Source organism: Canis lupus, chromosome X (assembly GCF_011100685.1).
Source record: "Canis lupus familiaris isolate Mischka breed German Shepherd chromosome X, alternate assembly UU_Cfam_GSD_1.0, whole genome shotgun sequence".
Lineage (NCBI taxonomy): Eukaryota > Metazoa > Chordata > Mammalia > Carnivora > Canidae > Canis > Canis lupus.
Genome location: NC_049260.1, coordinates 65856446 through 65873174, shown reverse-complemented (window position 1 = coordinate 65873174; position 16729 = coordinate 65856446). Strand labels below are relative to the sequence as shown.

General features: G+C 34.4%; 1 protein-coding gene across 4 annotated transcripts in view; it reads right to left on the bottom strand.

Moving 5' to 3' along the window:
* LOC100685327 overlaps nt 1–16729 on the bottom strand; it is a 290042-nt gene that overhangs the window by 145333 nt on the left and 127980 nt on the right. For all 4 annotated transcript variants that reach the window (XR_005386378.1, XM_038587795.1, XM_038587794.1 and 1 more), the window contains exon 6: nt 861–1060. Coding sequence is in view for 3 of the 4 variants with exons in the window: in XM_038587795.1 (XP_038443723.1) it covers nt 861–1060 (200 nt within the window). In the remaining variant the exon portion in view is untranslated. The remainder of the gene's footprint in view (nt 1–860; nt 1061–16729) is intronic.

The following is a 16729-nucleotide window of genomic DNA, read 5'->3' as shown; positions in this document are numbered from 1 at the left end:
AGGAATAAATATCCATGATGTTTCATTTGTGTGTAAAATATAAAGTTGAGGGGCAGCCTGGGTGGCTCAGCGGTTTAGCGCCTGCCTTCAGCCCGGGGCATGATCCTGAAGTTCCGGGATCGAGTCCCACGTCATCCTCCCTGCATGGAGCCTGCTTCTCCCTCTGCCTGTGTCTCTGCCTCTCTCTCTTTCTCTCTCTCTCTCTCTCTCTCATGAATAAATAAATAAAATCTTAAAAAATATATAGAGATGACTATAATCTTTGATTAAAATAGCAATTAGGAAACTTAATTTTTTAAGAAACTGAAATATTAATGTTACCTAAAGGTTATTATCAAAAGAAGATTAGAAATCATTAGCCTTTGATTTCTAAAGACTTCTCTTAGTAACAGAGTTTTAAAGGCATTACTGACTCTTGTTTATGAAAAATCCCTAATATAATTAATATGTAAAGAAAAAAATCACTATTTTGTTGCTGTAAATAGTCCAGATGTGGTATTTTAGAACTTTGGTGTAACTTTTGTGCATTCCTAAAAGACTGTGTAAAAAAACAAGTGTCTCTAATGCAGCAGCAGAGTTTGATCTATAAAGGAAGCCCAAAGTGACTCCCTTGTAAAACAAATACTAATTCTATAAAGTGATTTGTTTCCATAAAAAGTCAGATGATCAAATATTGGCTTATTTAAAAGTCATTATGTAAATATATTTTTCACCCTAGGGAGATATTCAGAGCATCAATTAAAATCTATAATTATATCTGAAAGATACTGTGGAAATAAAATCCAATCCATTTATAAGTTTTCTGAAGAGGGAAAAATGCAACTATCTTAAGATTTTACAGATCAGATATTAGGAATTACCTTTCCAGAATGTTTAGTATCATCTTGACCATATTAATCAGTTCAAGAGCAGCTGTAAGAATGTTATGAGGTGGTTTTTCATTAGTGCCATGTAGAGAACGGGCCCTTCTTCTTTCCGATATCATGACAAGAACACGATCAATAGCATGCTCAAGATGTTCAGTTTGTTTTCTGAGTCTGGTAGGCATCTTTTTGTCATTCTGAAATTAAAGTGGGAGTTTGGGGGAAGAAATGAGGCAGCACTTATCTAACATACTATAAATATGGAGTAGGCTTAACAGCAACACCATTTAACCAAAGTAACATAAGAGGAATGCAAAATTACCATCAAACACTTTTCATTCTTTACATACTGCTTCTGGTAATCTTATGCCATTCATGGTAGTAGTTACAGAAAGGACACGAAAGGAATAAGGTTCAGCCATGTGAATACTGAGGTATGTAATTTTATAATGTGACAACTACTTGCCTAAAATTAGCACATGTTAATTCTGGTACTGCCTTATTAGTATATCTATCTCATTTTATTATTACAATACCATCTACTGAGAGAAAACTCCATATTCCTTTGTATTCTGCATAGGACTGGGTATAGATCTAAGAGACAGGAAAGAAGATCCTTAATTTCACTTATCTCAGAGCCCTGGAAACTACGTATAGTCTGAGAGCTGATAATTTAAATATACAGGAACCCTAAGAATATTAATTTGGCACTGATATTTAGATGTATCAAGTGATTAGACACTTGCCTTGTATATATGTATTTTCTTCGCATGAACATGCATCCACACACTCCCATTCATCATGCTTTTGTCCAAGGCCTCATCAAATGGCTATCAGAAATAATGACAGGGTTGCAGTAATGGCTTCATGCAACCTTTTATTGGAAGAAGCTACTCTAGCTTCCTGCTTTAATGTCAGGGAATAATCTGTGATTTACTAAGTAGTAAAGAAATTTCCTAAAAAAAGGACCTGCCTCCTTTAGTTTTTGAAATTCTGAGGTGCAGGGAATTTTATTTAATTAAGTAAGAAATGAGTTTATGATTATTTTTAGCCTAGGTCCAATAAGATATGTGAAAAGATCATATTGATAGGACTTCAACTAAATCAGAGAACCAAGTACACATCTCTTCAATAATTACTTCTTCCTGTAGTAAAATATATTATGTGATATGTTTAAATGTTCACTCTTAGTGTTTCACTTTAAAAATCACAAACCAACCTAAAAATAGGCCCTTTCAGATTTCTGATGAATGGCTTTGTTTCAATAGCATCTGCCTCCCTCAAATAAGCTTGCTTTACATTTGCTAATTGGAGAAGTAAGATATATATTTGGGCATTTTTCCTTCTTTTAAAGGGTTTTAGAATATGAAAAAGAAAGTAATGAAAATGAAGGATTCTACTTTTCTTATTTACAGATGTCATAATGAAATTATCAGTGCCAGCATTTAAAATATAAACATTGGTCATATTTTTACTTCTATCTTCTGCTTCCCAGCATTTTCCAGATTTTATGGATACTATCTGAGATTTTAGATACAAATTATCATTAATATTAAAATAAATTAATATTATTAAGATATATACTTTATCTTTCCAGAATTTTTCAAAACTTTGTGTTAAGTGTATAATCATATTAACGAAGATTATTTTGACAAACTATGCCTTATATTTTTATTGCTGGATCTTTTATACTACAACATATCTGTAGTTATTTATTTTTATTCATTCTCTGGCCACCTAAAGTATGTCTTCCAGTAATTTTAAAGAATTAATTGGTAATATATTCCCTGACCTTGTAGTCTTCAGAATGTTTTTCAGTTGCCAACTCACATAAATGGTTTCTCAAGGTCATATAGCTAATTATTAGCCAATATTATCCTGGAAACAGAAGCCTCCTGTTACTGCTCTTTCTGATACATTATTAAATGTATTTTCCCCTAGAGAGATAGGGAAATATGGGAATTTTTGGTGTGGGCTATGCTTTTGTCAGTGCGGTGAAATGGAAAGACATTTAGGTCTGGGGTGAGATATGAAATTATGCAAATCTCTTAATATCTCAGAGCCTCTATTTGTTTCTTTCTCTCTAAAATGTAGAAATTAATACCTGTTTTATCCATGCATAGGATTCTTAAAGATATCAAATATATAAATAAGAGCTATTATTATTTATATATAATTAGTATATACCAAAAAAAGTCACAATTTTTAAGTAATTCTTAACAACCAGACTGTATATACTGGACAATCTCTTCATAATCCTAAAGAAACTTCAAAGAAATTAAACAGTTTAGACCATCTGACATTCTAAGTATGTTTGAATTGATTTTGAAGATTCCATTAAGATTAAACAATTGACAAATATTATCCTTGTTTTGCTTGATACTTCACTAGAACGTCTTTAAAGAGTGAAAATCAGATAATGTCTTCTCTTTATTTTTTGTTTTAAAATCATTTTGCAGTAGGCAAACATTATTTTTCAGTAAACCCAAAAACAATTAGGTCAAGGAATTATACTCTGAGAATATTTAGAAATGAGAAATGAAAGCCCAGGAAGGCCATAACAGTGAATATTTTAGCATGAATATCTAACAGCAAATAATGTCATTTAAATTGTAAAAAAAAAAAAAAAAGGGAGTACTGTTGAAATTTTTAAAAGCCATATATATTAGCATAATAATGGGAAATTTTCATTATTACACATATCAATAAGTCACAAAGGTGTCCAACAAAAGTGTTTCCCAAGTGTTAGCTTGCCCTCAATATTGAATCTTTTTTTTTAAATTTTATTTATTTATTCATGAGAGACACAAAGAGAGAGAGAAAGAGAGAGAGAGAGGCAGAGCACAGGCAGAGGGAAAGGCAGGCTCCATGCAGGGAGCCTGACGTGGGACTCCATCTGGGGTCTCCAGGATCACACCCTGGGCCGAAGGCGGCGCTAAACCGCTGAGCCACCTGGGCTGCCTTTGAATTTCTTTTAAAAAAAAATTAAGTAATCTCTACATAGGGCTGGAACTTATAACACCAATATCAAAAGTCACATTCTCCACTGATAGAGGCAGCCAGGCACCCCTTGAATTTCTTCTGAAACCATGAAGGTCATAGTGCACCAAAAGAGATATTTGTTTCTATAAACCTCTTTGTGATCTGCTGACAGATAAGCATGCTGACAGCCAAAATGAACACCTCATGTTTTCATTAAAATTTGAATTACAGACTTCTCAGATTCTATTATGATTGATGAAATTAAATAAATTCACTTTTCTCCATTTGACAATTAATTATTTTTGTTAGTATATAATCTTCATTGGTTTTACAGAGCTTTCAAAAACTAACAACAGTGGGGCATCTTGGTGACTCAGTCAATTAAGTGTCTGCCTTTGGCTCAGGTCATGATCTCAAAGTCCTGGGATTGAGCCCCAATTCAGGCTCCCTGCTCAGTGGGGAGTCTGTTTCTTCCTCCTCCCTCTACTTCTCCCCCTGCCTGTGCTCTCTTTGTCATTAATTAATTAATTAATTAATTAAGAGAAGAACTGATGATAGTAACAATAATAGAAAGAAATGTCATGTGTACATCTTTTACATTTCAGAAACACATTTTATTCCATCAAAGCCATCAGTGGAGTCTATTTTCTGTGTACCACCAGCTTCCTCCAAATATTCTTGATATTTCTAGTCGATTATGTGTGCTGCATGTTCTAACATTATTCTACCTAATGTATATGGTGAAGGAATAACATCTTAATATGTTTATTGTAGCATGCACAGTCAGAATTTAATAATGGAACAGATCAATTTAAAGAATATTCACCATCTGTATATTATGTGTGTATAAGTGATAGCTACAATATAGGAATTTTCTCGAGGGTTTATGCAAAAGGGCACTGAGAATTTGTGTGATTGAAAATAAGCTAAATATTATATCAAATCTTTGTTTTCATTTAGATACCATAGTCTTGTAGAAAGGTAGAGGAACCATTTTAAATTCCATACTATGGACATTGCTTATTGCTAAAGTAAGGCTCCAATATATATTTGTTTATATTCTGCATCATAAATAATATCTACAGATCTTCTTATTTGGCCTTACATAAATTATACAAAAAACAAAATGTTTGTTTGTACTTTCTGCTTAGTTCTTCTGCTATCCATTGAATGGAAGCATCCACCTACTTTGCCATTTGCTTAAAATCAGCCATGAATGCACAAAGATTAAAGTCAAAACATGGAGAAATATTTTGTTCCTATGACCCTGTAGAAAAATATATAATTTTGAAAGTCTCCTACTGTGATGCAAATGGAATTATATAGGAAATTTTTTTCCCAAAGAACATAATGTCTTAATATACATGATGCTAGGAAATGGCATATTCTGATAAAAAATTCCTACATAGCTTAGTGATTATCTGACACAAGCTCCTGATTAAAAAAGAACACATCCACAACAGTTGTATTTTCCAAAAGCAATACATTTCTTGCTTTCATTAACAGAAGTATAAGCAATATAAAAGAGTTCCCAAGCACTCAGATACTCTTTTCCAGGCTCTCTGACTCATAGTCAGAGATCCTTACAATTTACTAGCCATATAATTGATCCATTCAATAATTATCTTATTTATAAAATGGGATTCTTCATGAAAACTCTAGGTTGTAATCTAAGAATGAATGTTAAAAATGCTGTTACACTTGAGAATAAAATGGATTAACAATGTGAAGTAACTCTTCAAATTGTAAGTAAATTTAGAGATGTAATTTATTATTTTCATGACTACTGTCATTAATAATTATGACACTAATAATCACATATCACAAAAAGTAACCTAAAAGTTTTATGATTAAACAGTGTTAAAAACAAAAATATTTTTAAAAAGAGAGAGGGGCAAACCAGAACCAGTCCCTACATACATTTTTGTGCACACATTTTTCAATCAAATTCTTCCTTACATGAATCTGTCTGGTGTATTATACATCTAACTCATAAAAACATCATGTTTCATTTAACCACTCATATTTTACATTTTTAAGGGGGAATGGGAGAGGAAGAGGGAGAGAATCTTAAGCAGGTTCCATCCCTAGCGCAGAGCCCAACACTGGGCTTGATCTCACAACCCTGAGATCCTGACCTGAGCCAAAATCAAGAGTAGGAAACTTAACTGACTGAGCAAACCAGGCACCCCTCTTATTCTACATTTTATAGCAAACTATGTATTTTTAAATATTTTACCCAATATTGCAACCTTTTACAAGTCTTTTGTTAGCTATCTGAAAATCTATATTTCTGGAAGGTATAAACTCAATAAGGGCAGGAACCATGAGTTTTTGGCTCACCATATCCCTAGCATCCAGAATGCCTCACATGTGGAAGGTGTCAAACATATTTATTTATTGAGTGAATGAAGGCTAACATAAATGTAAAGGATCAGGAGACTCATTCTCTAGTCCTATCACTTCCATTACCTATCTCTATATTTTTAATTTTTAAATTCCAGAATAGTTAATATACAGTGTTGTAGGAGTAATTTCATGTGTACGATGCGGTGATTCAACAATTCTCTATGTTTATTGCATTATTTACAATAGCCAAATTATGGAAGCAGCCCAAGTGTCTGTCTATCAATAGATGATGTATAAAAACACATGGTTTTTACTAACTGTAATTTTGGGCAAATGATTTAGCTACTGCATCTCAGTTTCCCAATTTGTCAAATAGAAATAACAAACTGTTCTACTTCACAAAATTACTGAGTTGATGAAAAGGAATAATGGAAAACAGAAACAATATTTGAAAATCATTTTACAATACATAATGTATAACAATGTACATGCATATACATTGTTACTCATAATATATTCCATATCCTATATTTGCTGTGGAATTCAAAAGTAGACTCTAGGTATGAAAAGGTAATTGTTTTCCAATAAACTTTTACTTAACAAAAATAAAATGATTTGAAAACTGCCTCCCTACACTCCCTTTAGAAGCTCATGGTGACATGTCATTTGAGTGTTTAATTTATATTCAATAAAGGTCACTTTAAATTCTGATTCTGGGGCACCTGGGGGCTCAGTTAATCGTCTACCTTCAGCTCAGGTCATGATATCAGGGTTCTGGGATCAAGCCCCACATTGCATCTTGCATCAGGCTCCCTGCTCAGCAGGGAGTCTGCTTGTCTCTCTTCCTCTGACCCTCCCCCTGCTTGTGCTCTCTCTTTTGCTCTCTCAATTAAATAAATAAAATCTTTTAAAAATAAACAAATAAATAAATTTTGATTCTTTATTCTAATCAGTTACCAGTAAACCATATCTCAACATATTACAGTTTAACATTTTCTTAGGACTTAATGAATTTTCTCATTACTTTGTATCAAAGTCTAATGAAAACATTTAAAGAACAGTGAGCACAGAGAATAATCCTTGTATTTTCTCCATGTTGACTGAGAAGCCATTTTCTGGGTATGTCACCTTTATTCCCATTGTGCATCTACTTCAGATTGTCTGAAAGATACATGAACTAAAGGATAATATTGCCTAAATATAAGGCATACCTCATTATATTGTGCTTTTCTTTGTTGCATTTTTAAATATTCCATTTTTATATAAATTAAAAGTTTGTGGTAATCCTTCATCCAGCAAATCTATTGGCACCATTTTTCCAACAGCAGTTGGTTACTTCATATCTCTGTGTTGCATTCTGGCTATTCTTTCAATATTTCACATTTTTCATTGTTATTATATTAGTTATGGTGACCTGGTATTATTGTAGTTGTTTCAGGGGTCATGAACCACACCCATACAGGACAGCAAACTTAACTGATAAATGTATATGTTCCAACTGCTCCACCAACCAGCCATTCTCCCATCTTTCTCCCTCTCCTCCAGCCTCACTATTCCCTGAGACACAACATATTGATGTAAGGCCAATTAATAACCCTACAATGGCCTCTAAGTGTTCAAGTGAAAAGAAAAGTTACATGTCTCCTACTTTAAAAGCTAGAAATAAAAAACTTAGTGAGGAAGGCATGCCAAAAGCTGGGATAGTTTGAAAGAGAGGCCTCTTACACCAAACGACCAAGTTGTGAATGTAAAGGAAAGGTTCTTGAAGGAAATTAAAAGTGCTACGCCACTGAACACAAAAAAATGATAAAGCAAAACAACCTTATTGCTGATACGCAGAAAGTTTTACTAGTCTGGATAGAAGATCAAACCAGTCACAAATTCTGGTAAGCCAAACTCCAACCCAGAGCAAAGCCTGGATTTCTTAAATTCAAGTTCTTCAATTCTATGAATGCTGAGAGAGGTGAGGAATCTCAGGAAAGAAATATGAAGCTAATAGATGTTAGTTCATGAGATTTAAGGAAAGAAGCATTCTCCATAACATAAAAGTGAAAGTGAGGTAGCCAGTGCTGATGTAGAAGTGGCAGGAAGTTAACCAGAAGATCTAGCTAAGTTAATTAATGAAGGTAGGTAACAATAGATTTTCAATGTAGATGAAACAGCCTACTACTGGAAGAATATGCCATCTAGGACTTTCATAGCTAGAGAGAAGTCAATGCCCGGCTTCAAAGCTTCAAAAGATACACTGACTGTCTTGTTAGGGGCTATGCAGAAGTTGAAACCAATGCTTTTTTACCATTTCAAAAATCCTAAAATCCTTAAGAATTGTGGTAAATCTACTCTCCTTATGCTCTATAAGTAGAACAACAAAAAGCCTGGGTAACAGAACATTTGTTTATCATATTGTATGCTGAATATTTTAAGCCCACCATTGAGGATTACTGCTCAAAAAAAAAATAAGACTCCTTACTGCACATTGACAATGCACATAGTAGTCTAAGCAATGTTAGTTGGCAAAGTAAATTGAAAACCTTCTGAAAAGGTTTCACCATTTGAGATAGCATTAAAAATATTAGTGATTCATGAGAAAAAAGTCAAAATAGTGACATTAACAGGAGTTAGGGAGAAATTGATTCCATTGCTCCTGGATGACTTTGACAGCTTCAAGACTGCAGTGGAGGAAATATTTGCAGATTTGATAGAAATAGGAAGACAACTAAGTAAAATTAGAAGTGGAACCTGAGGACATCACTGAATGGCTGCATCTCATGTTAAAAGGTCGACAGATGAGGAGTGGAGGTTCTTATGGTTGAGTAAGATGCAATCTACTCCTATAAAGAGTTTTCTAGATGAACAAAAGTTAAAAGAATTTTTGACCACTAAACCAGTCTTGTGAGAAATGTTAAGGGTGACTCTGAGTGGAAAACAAAAACCACAAGAGAAATAGAAAATACAACAGCAAATAAATTAAGTATACATGCAAAAATCAGTCAAGAGAAGCATGAAATAAAAGAATATAATATATGATATCAAATATCAGAAATGTGGAGGGGGAGAGATGTTAAGAATAGGTTCAAATTTAAGCAATCAAAAAAATTTAAGCAATCATCAGCTTAATATAGACTGCTACCTGCAAAAGATATTATATGTAAAGTGAATGGTAACTACAAATAAAAAAACTAATAAATATGTAAAGAATAAAGAATTAGGAATTCAAGTCTATCACTAAAGAGAACCAGCAACTATGAAAGAGAGAAAAAAAAGGATCACAGAAAAACTACAAAAACAACCAACAACTAAGTAACAAAATGTCAATAAATACATATCTATCATTAATTACGTTGAATGAAAATAGACTAAATATTCCAATAAACAGAGAAATGGTGACAGAGTGTATTAAAAAGAGTTATTTATGTGCTGCCTACAAGAGACTCATTTCAGACCTAAAGTCACCTGTAGATTGAAAGTGAAGGGATGGAAAAAGAATTTTCATGCAAATAGATGTTGAAAGAAAGCAAAAGTAGCAATACTTACGCTGGGCAAAAGACCTTGAAAACAAACTCTGTAAAAAGAGACAAAGAAGTACACTATATAATAATGCAGGGGACAATCCAACAGGAAGATATAACAATTGTAAGTATTTATGCAGCCAACATGGAAGCACTCAGATACATAAAACAGTTAATAATAAACATAAAGAGACTAACTGATAATAATACAATAATACTATGGGACTTTAACACCACACTTACACTGATGAAAAGATCATTGAAGCAGAAAATCAATTAGGAAACAGTGGTTTTGGTTGATACATTGAATAAGATGGATTTAGCAGATATATTCAGAATATTCCATCCTAAAACAGCAGAATACACATTTCTTTCAAGTACATGCAGAATATTCTCCAGAATAGGTCACATATCAGGCCACAAAATAAGCCTCAACAAATAGAAGATCAAAGTCATACCATGCATCTTTTCTGATCACAACACTATGAAACAAGAAATCAATCATAAGAAAAAAAATCTGGAAATACCACAAATACAAGCAGGTTGAATACCATGCTACTAAAAAATGAAGGCATCAACCAAGAAATCAAAGAAGAAATAAAAAATTACATGTAGAAAAATGAAAATGAAAACACATCTGTTCAAATCCTTTAGGTGTCTCTCATGAATAAATAAATTTTAAAAAAATCTTTAAAAAAAATCCTTTGGGATGCAGCAAAAGCAGTTCTAAGAGGAAAATTTATAGCAATACAGGAAGCAAGAAAACTCTCAAGAAGCAAGAAAAATCTCAAGAAACTACCTTACAATTATAGGAACTAGAAAAAGAACAATAAACAAAACCCACGCCAGGAGAAGTAAAGAAATAATAAAGATTAGAGCTGAAAAAATGATATAGAAACTAAAAGAACAAAAGAACAAATCAATCAAACCAAGACCTGGTTCCTTGAAAGATCAACAAAATTTATAAACCTCTAGCCAGAGTAATCAGAAAAAGAAAGGACTCAAACAAAATCCCAATGAAACAATAGTAATAACAACCAACACCACAGAAATACAAACAATTGAAAGAGAATATTATGAAAACTTATATGACACCAAATTAGACAACCTAGGAAAAATGTATAAATTCTTATAAATATTTAACCTACCAAAACTGAAGCAGGAAGAAATAGAAAACTTGAACAGGCCAATTACAGCAAGGAGATTGAATCAATATATATATATATATATATATATATATATATATATATATATTCCCCCAACAAACAAAAATCCAAGAGCAAATGGCTTCACAAATTTTATCAAATATTTCAGAAAGAGTTAATACCTATTATTCTCTAAATATTCCAAAAAGTGGAAGAAGGAAAATTTCTCAATTCATTATAGGAGGCCAATATCACCCTGATACCAAAATAAAGACACCACAAAAAAGATACCAGATAAAGACACCACAAAAAAAGATAACTATAGGACAATATCTCTAATGAACATAGACACAAGAATCCTTAACAAAGTTTACCAGCAAACCAAATCTAATAATACATTAAAAATTATTCACCATGATCAAATGAGATTTAGTCCTAAGAGGCAAGATGTATTTCAATATTCACAAAACAATCAATGTGATACATCGATAATAGAAAGGATAAATACCATATGATCATTTCAGTAGAGGCAGAAAAAGCATTTGGCATTGATTCATGATAAAAACCCTCAACAAAGTGGATTTAGAGTGAACATTCCTCAACATAATCAAGGCTTATATGAAAAATCCACAGAAAACAACATACCCAATAAGGAAAATCCCAGAGCTTTCCCACCAGGGTCAGCAATAAGAAATGGATGTCCATTTTCATCATATTTCAACATAGTACAGGAAGTCCTAGCTACAGCAATCAGAAAACAAAAAGAAATAAATGGTATCCAAATCAGCAAGGAAAAAAGTAAAACATTCACTTTTTTGTAGATTACATTATACTATGTATAGAATAGTCTGAAAGACTCCACCAAAACACTATTAGAACTGATAAATGAATTTAGTACGGTCTCAAGATACGAAATCTGTTGCATTTTTATGCACTAATAATGAAGGAGCAGAAAAAGAAATTTAAAAAATCTCATTTACATTTGCACCAAAAATAATAAGAGTCCTAGAAATAAACTTAACCAAAGAGGTGAAAGACTGTACTCTGAAAATAAAACATTGATGGAATAAATTGAAGATAACACAAAAAATGTTTTCATGCTCATGGATTGGAAGAAAAAATAATGTTAAAATATCTATACTACCCAAAGCAATCTACACATTTAATACAATCCATATGGAAATACCACCAGCATCTTTCACAGAACTTGAACAAACAATCCTAAAATTTGTAGGATCCACAAAAGACTCTGAAAAGCCAAAGTAATTTTGAAAAGCAAAGCAAAGCTGGAGGTATGACAATTCCAGGTTTATAGTTATACTACAAAGTTGTAGTAATCAAACAATATGGTAGTGGCACAAAAATAGACACAGAGATCAATGGAACAGAATAGAAACCCAGATATAAACTCAAATTTATATGGTCAATTAATCTTCAACAAAGGAAGAAAGAATATGCAATGGGAAAGGACATTCTCTTTAAGCAATGGTTCTGGGAAAACTGGTCAGCTACATGCAAAATAATGAAACTTGACCACTTTATTAAACTACCTACAAAAATAAACTCAAAATGGATTAAAGAACTAAATGTGAGATTTGAAGCCATAGAACTCCCAGATGATGTCTCTGACATCAGCCATAGCAACATTTTTCTGTGTATGTTTCCTGAAGCAAGAAAAATAAAAGCAAAAATGAAAACTATTGGAACTACATCAGAACAGAAACCTTTTTGCACAGTGGAGGAAACAATCGACAAAACTAAAAGGCAACCTATGGGAAAAAAATGTTTGCAAATGACATATGTGATAAAGTGTTAGTATCCAAAATATATAAAGATCTGATACAACTCAACACCTGAAAAACAAATAATCCAGTTTAAAAAAGGAGCAGAAGACGTGAACAGACATTTTCCCAAAGACATACAGGTGGCCAACAGACACATGAAAAAAATGCTCAACATTACTCATAATCAGGGAAATGCAAATCAAAACTAACAATGAGATTTCACCTCACACCTGTCAGGATGGCTAAAATCAAAACCAAAAGAAACAATAGGTGTTGGCAAGGATGTGGAGAAAATGGAACCCTTTTGCACTTCTGTGGGAATGAAAACTGGTATAATTACAGTGGAAAATAGTATGGTGGTTATTCAAAAATGTGAACTGGTGCAGCCACTCTGGAAAACTGTGTGGAGGTTCCTCAAAGAGTTAAAAATAGATCTGCCCTATGACCCAGCAATTGCAGTGCTGGGGATTTACCCCAAAGATACAGATGCAATGAAACGCCGGGACACCTGCACCCCAATGTTTCTAGCAGCAATGTCCACAATAGCTAAACTGTGGAAGGAGCCTCAGTGTCCATTGAAAGATGAATGGATAAAGAAGATGTGGTTTATGTATACAATGGAATATTACTCAGCCATTAGAAACGACAAATACCCACCATTTGCTTCAACGTGGATGGAACTGGAGGGTATTGTGCTGAGTGAAATAAGTCAATCGGAGAAGGACAAATATTATATGGTCTCATTCATTTGGGGAATATAAAAAGTAGTGAAAGGGAATAAAGGGGAAAGGAGAAAAATGAATGGGAAATGTCAGAGAGGGAGACAGAACATGAGAGACTCCTAACTCTGGGAAACGAACTAGGGATGGTGGAAGGGGAGGTGGGCGGGGGGTGGGGGTGACTGGGTGACGGGCAATGAGTGGGGCACTTGATGGGATGAGCACTGGGTGTTATTCTATATGTTGGCAAATTGAACACCAATAAAAAATAAATTTATAAAAAAATATAAATAAAAATAGAAGTACCCTATGATTTAGTAATCACACCACTGGGTATTTACCAAAATACAGGTGACTATATTTTACTTATAGCAGCATTATTTACAACAGCCAAATTATGGAAATATCTCAAGTGTCCATCAATAGATGAATGGATAAAGAAGCTATATACACACACAATGGAATATTACTCAACCATAAAAAGAATGAAATCTTGTTTCAGGAACAATGATAGAGCTAGAGAGTATAATGTTTAGTAAAACATGTCACAGAAAGACAAGTAACATGATTTTACTCATATGTGGAATTTAGTAAACAAATCAAAGAAGCAAAGGGGAAAAAAGAGAGAGAGAGAGAGAGAAAGACAAAGCAAGATAACAGACTCTTTACTACAAAGAACAAACTGATGATTACCAAAGTGGAGGTGGGTTGGGGAATGAGTGAAATAGGTGATGAAGATTAAGGAGTACACTTGCCATGGTAAGCAGTGGGTGATGATGCATGGAGTTGTCAAATTACTATATTGTACACCTAAAACTAAAATAATACTGAATGTTAATTATACTGGGATTATAATAACATTTTTAAAATCTGGTATAGCCAAAATGAAAGTTGCAATCCACTCCTGGGTATGATGCTGTGAAGATTGTTGAAAGGACAAAATATTAGATAAACTTAGTTGTCATAGCCATGGCAGGGTTTGAGAGAATTGACTTCAATATTGAAAGAAGTTCTACTGTGGGTAACATGCTATCAAGGATATCACATACTACAGAAAAATTGTTCATGAAAGGAAGAGTCAATTGATGCAACAAACTTCATTTTTGTCTTATTATAAGAAATTGCCACAGCCACCCCAACCTTAAGAAACTGATCAATCAGCAGTCTTCAACATCGGGGCAAAATTCTCTAGTAAAAAAGATTATGACCTGCTGAAAGCTCAGATGATGATTACCATTTTTCAGCACTAAAGTATTTTAAACTGAGATATATACATTGTTTTTAAAGATATAATGCTATTGCACACTTAAATGACTATAGTATACTGTAAAATACTTTCATATGTAAATGGAAAACCAAAACATTCTTTTGACTCACTTTATTGTAGTATTTGCTTTATCACAGCTGTCTAGAACCAAACTCACAACATGTCCCAGGTATGCCTATAGGACATAGTGAGTTTTAAATGTAACTTATTTCCAAGAAGGCTCTGTGCATGGCAGGGCATAATGTATTCAGATAATGCAGTAGGTGGTGGGAACCCAAGTACAATGCATGCTTTTACACTAAATGTTGGGATGAGAACCAGAGCAAGTATTAAGGAAATTGCCATCAATAATCACAATTCAAAACATTTAACTTCTTAGTGTGAGTTGATTTTACTGTACCAAGATCAGCAAATGGTGCCTAATAAGGAAATGGAAATGTCTGTAGAGCTAAGCACAGAGCCTATGCAGCCATCAAATGTGAATGGAATAGTTCTAAGGAGCAAATAACATATGGCCAAATATGTTATATAGAAGAAATTAGTATAATGATAAGAACTGATTAATGTAAGTTAGAAGAAAAATAAAGTAACATGTTGAGATGATATAGATTAGGAGAGAATCGAGGAGTCTGAGAATGCCTTGGTAGCTGGTGGGTAGCTGGTGGGGTGGTAAGGACTGCTTGGGTTATTAAAATACAGCCTTGATGGAATGATATCAACAAGATGACAAGATGGCTGAATTAAATATTCTCCATTCATATCCCCCCTCATCAATAGTTATTTTATATCCATCCATGGAAAAATGTGTCTTTATAGGAGCTTTGTGATCCAGATAGAAAATTATGAAACCCAGTTCAGTCCAGGACCTACAAGAGTCATATTGAGAAAGCAGAAGGCAGGCCCACACCCAGATGGTAGACCCATCAAACATAGTTCTGGCTATAGACGCATAAATAGCTTCATACCCCTGAGAAGTTAACCAAAGCCTGTATACGTTTGGTCTGGGCAACAGTACCATATACTAAAAGACCAGGAAGAGTCATGCCCATCTGTGATTTGGGTAATAGGTATACGGATGTTGGTCCTGGTGTGGATCCTGATGTGGCCAGCTCCGGCCCCTCTTGGCTGCAGTCTGATAGCCCCTGGAGGTAAGATCACCAAACTCAATCCAAATATAGATTCTGAAAGGGCCTTTTAATGGCTCCAGCTCCCTCTAGCTTCAGTGTGCAAACAGTACTGGTAGCACAGTGATCCAGTGGGAAATATTCCTATCTGCAACCCCAGAGATCTTGAAATGGCCCTATACTTGGCTCTAGCCCCTCAATACTACAGTATATTAGCAGACATGCCAGCCATGAGACCAGGCAGGAGACACTCCTGTCTGTGCCCCTGGAGATACTGAAAGGTACAGAAATTTCGCTCTAGCTCCCTTGCAGACATAAACTACCAGCAATCCTATGAGTCCAGAGACTTAGTTGGAGACAATCCTGTCTGCAAGCCAGATCCTAAAAAGGCTCCAGGCATACTCTACCAGCAGACTTGCTAGACCAGAGACCCAGCAAGAGATAAACTCATTTTTGCTCCCCAAAGATCCTGAAAGGGTCCTTTACTCAGTTCTAGTCCCTACTAGCCACAGTTTATGAGCAGTAATATCTCAGGGACCCAGTGGGAAACATTTTTGTCTGTGCTCCTCAAGATCCCTAAAAAGGTCCTGAGCTCAGTAACAACTCCTCTTGGCTTCAGCCTGAGAGCAGTTCTGCTAGCACAGGGACATGGGCTACACACATGTATGCCCTTCAGGAGTACCTGAAACAGACCTCTCCTAGGCTCCAGCACCTCAACTTATAGTCAGGGAGAAGTTCTGCCTACCCAGGGAATTGTGAGATAAGCAAATCCATGTTCTCCAAAGCTAGGTTTGCAGACTCACAATATTGGTTGTGAAACCTGAAATAGCCACAGGGCTTGGTTCCAGAACTTCTCAACCATAGTTGAGGGCCAGTCTTCCTCATTCAGCTATCCATCCAAAAACCAGATAGGTCCCAGGCACCTGGCAGGAGCCACAAATGTGGGCACATCTGGTAATTAGCCTATTTTCTGAAGCAGACCCTTGC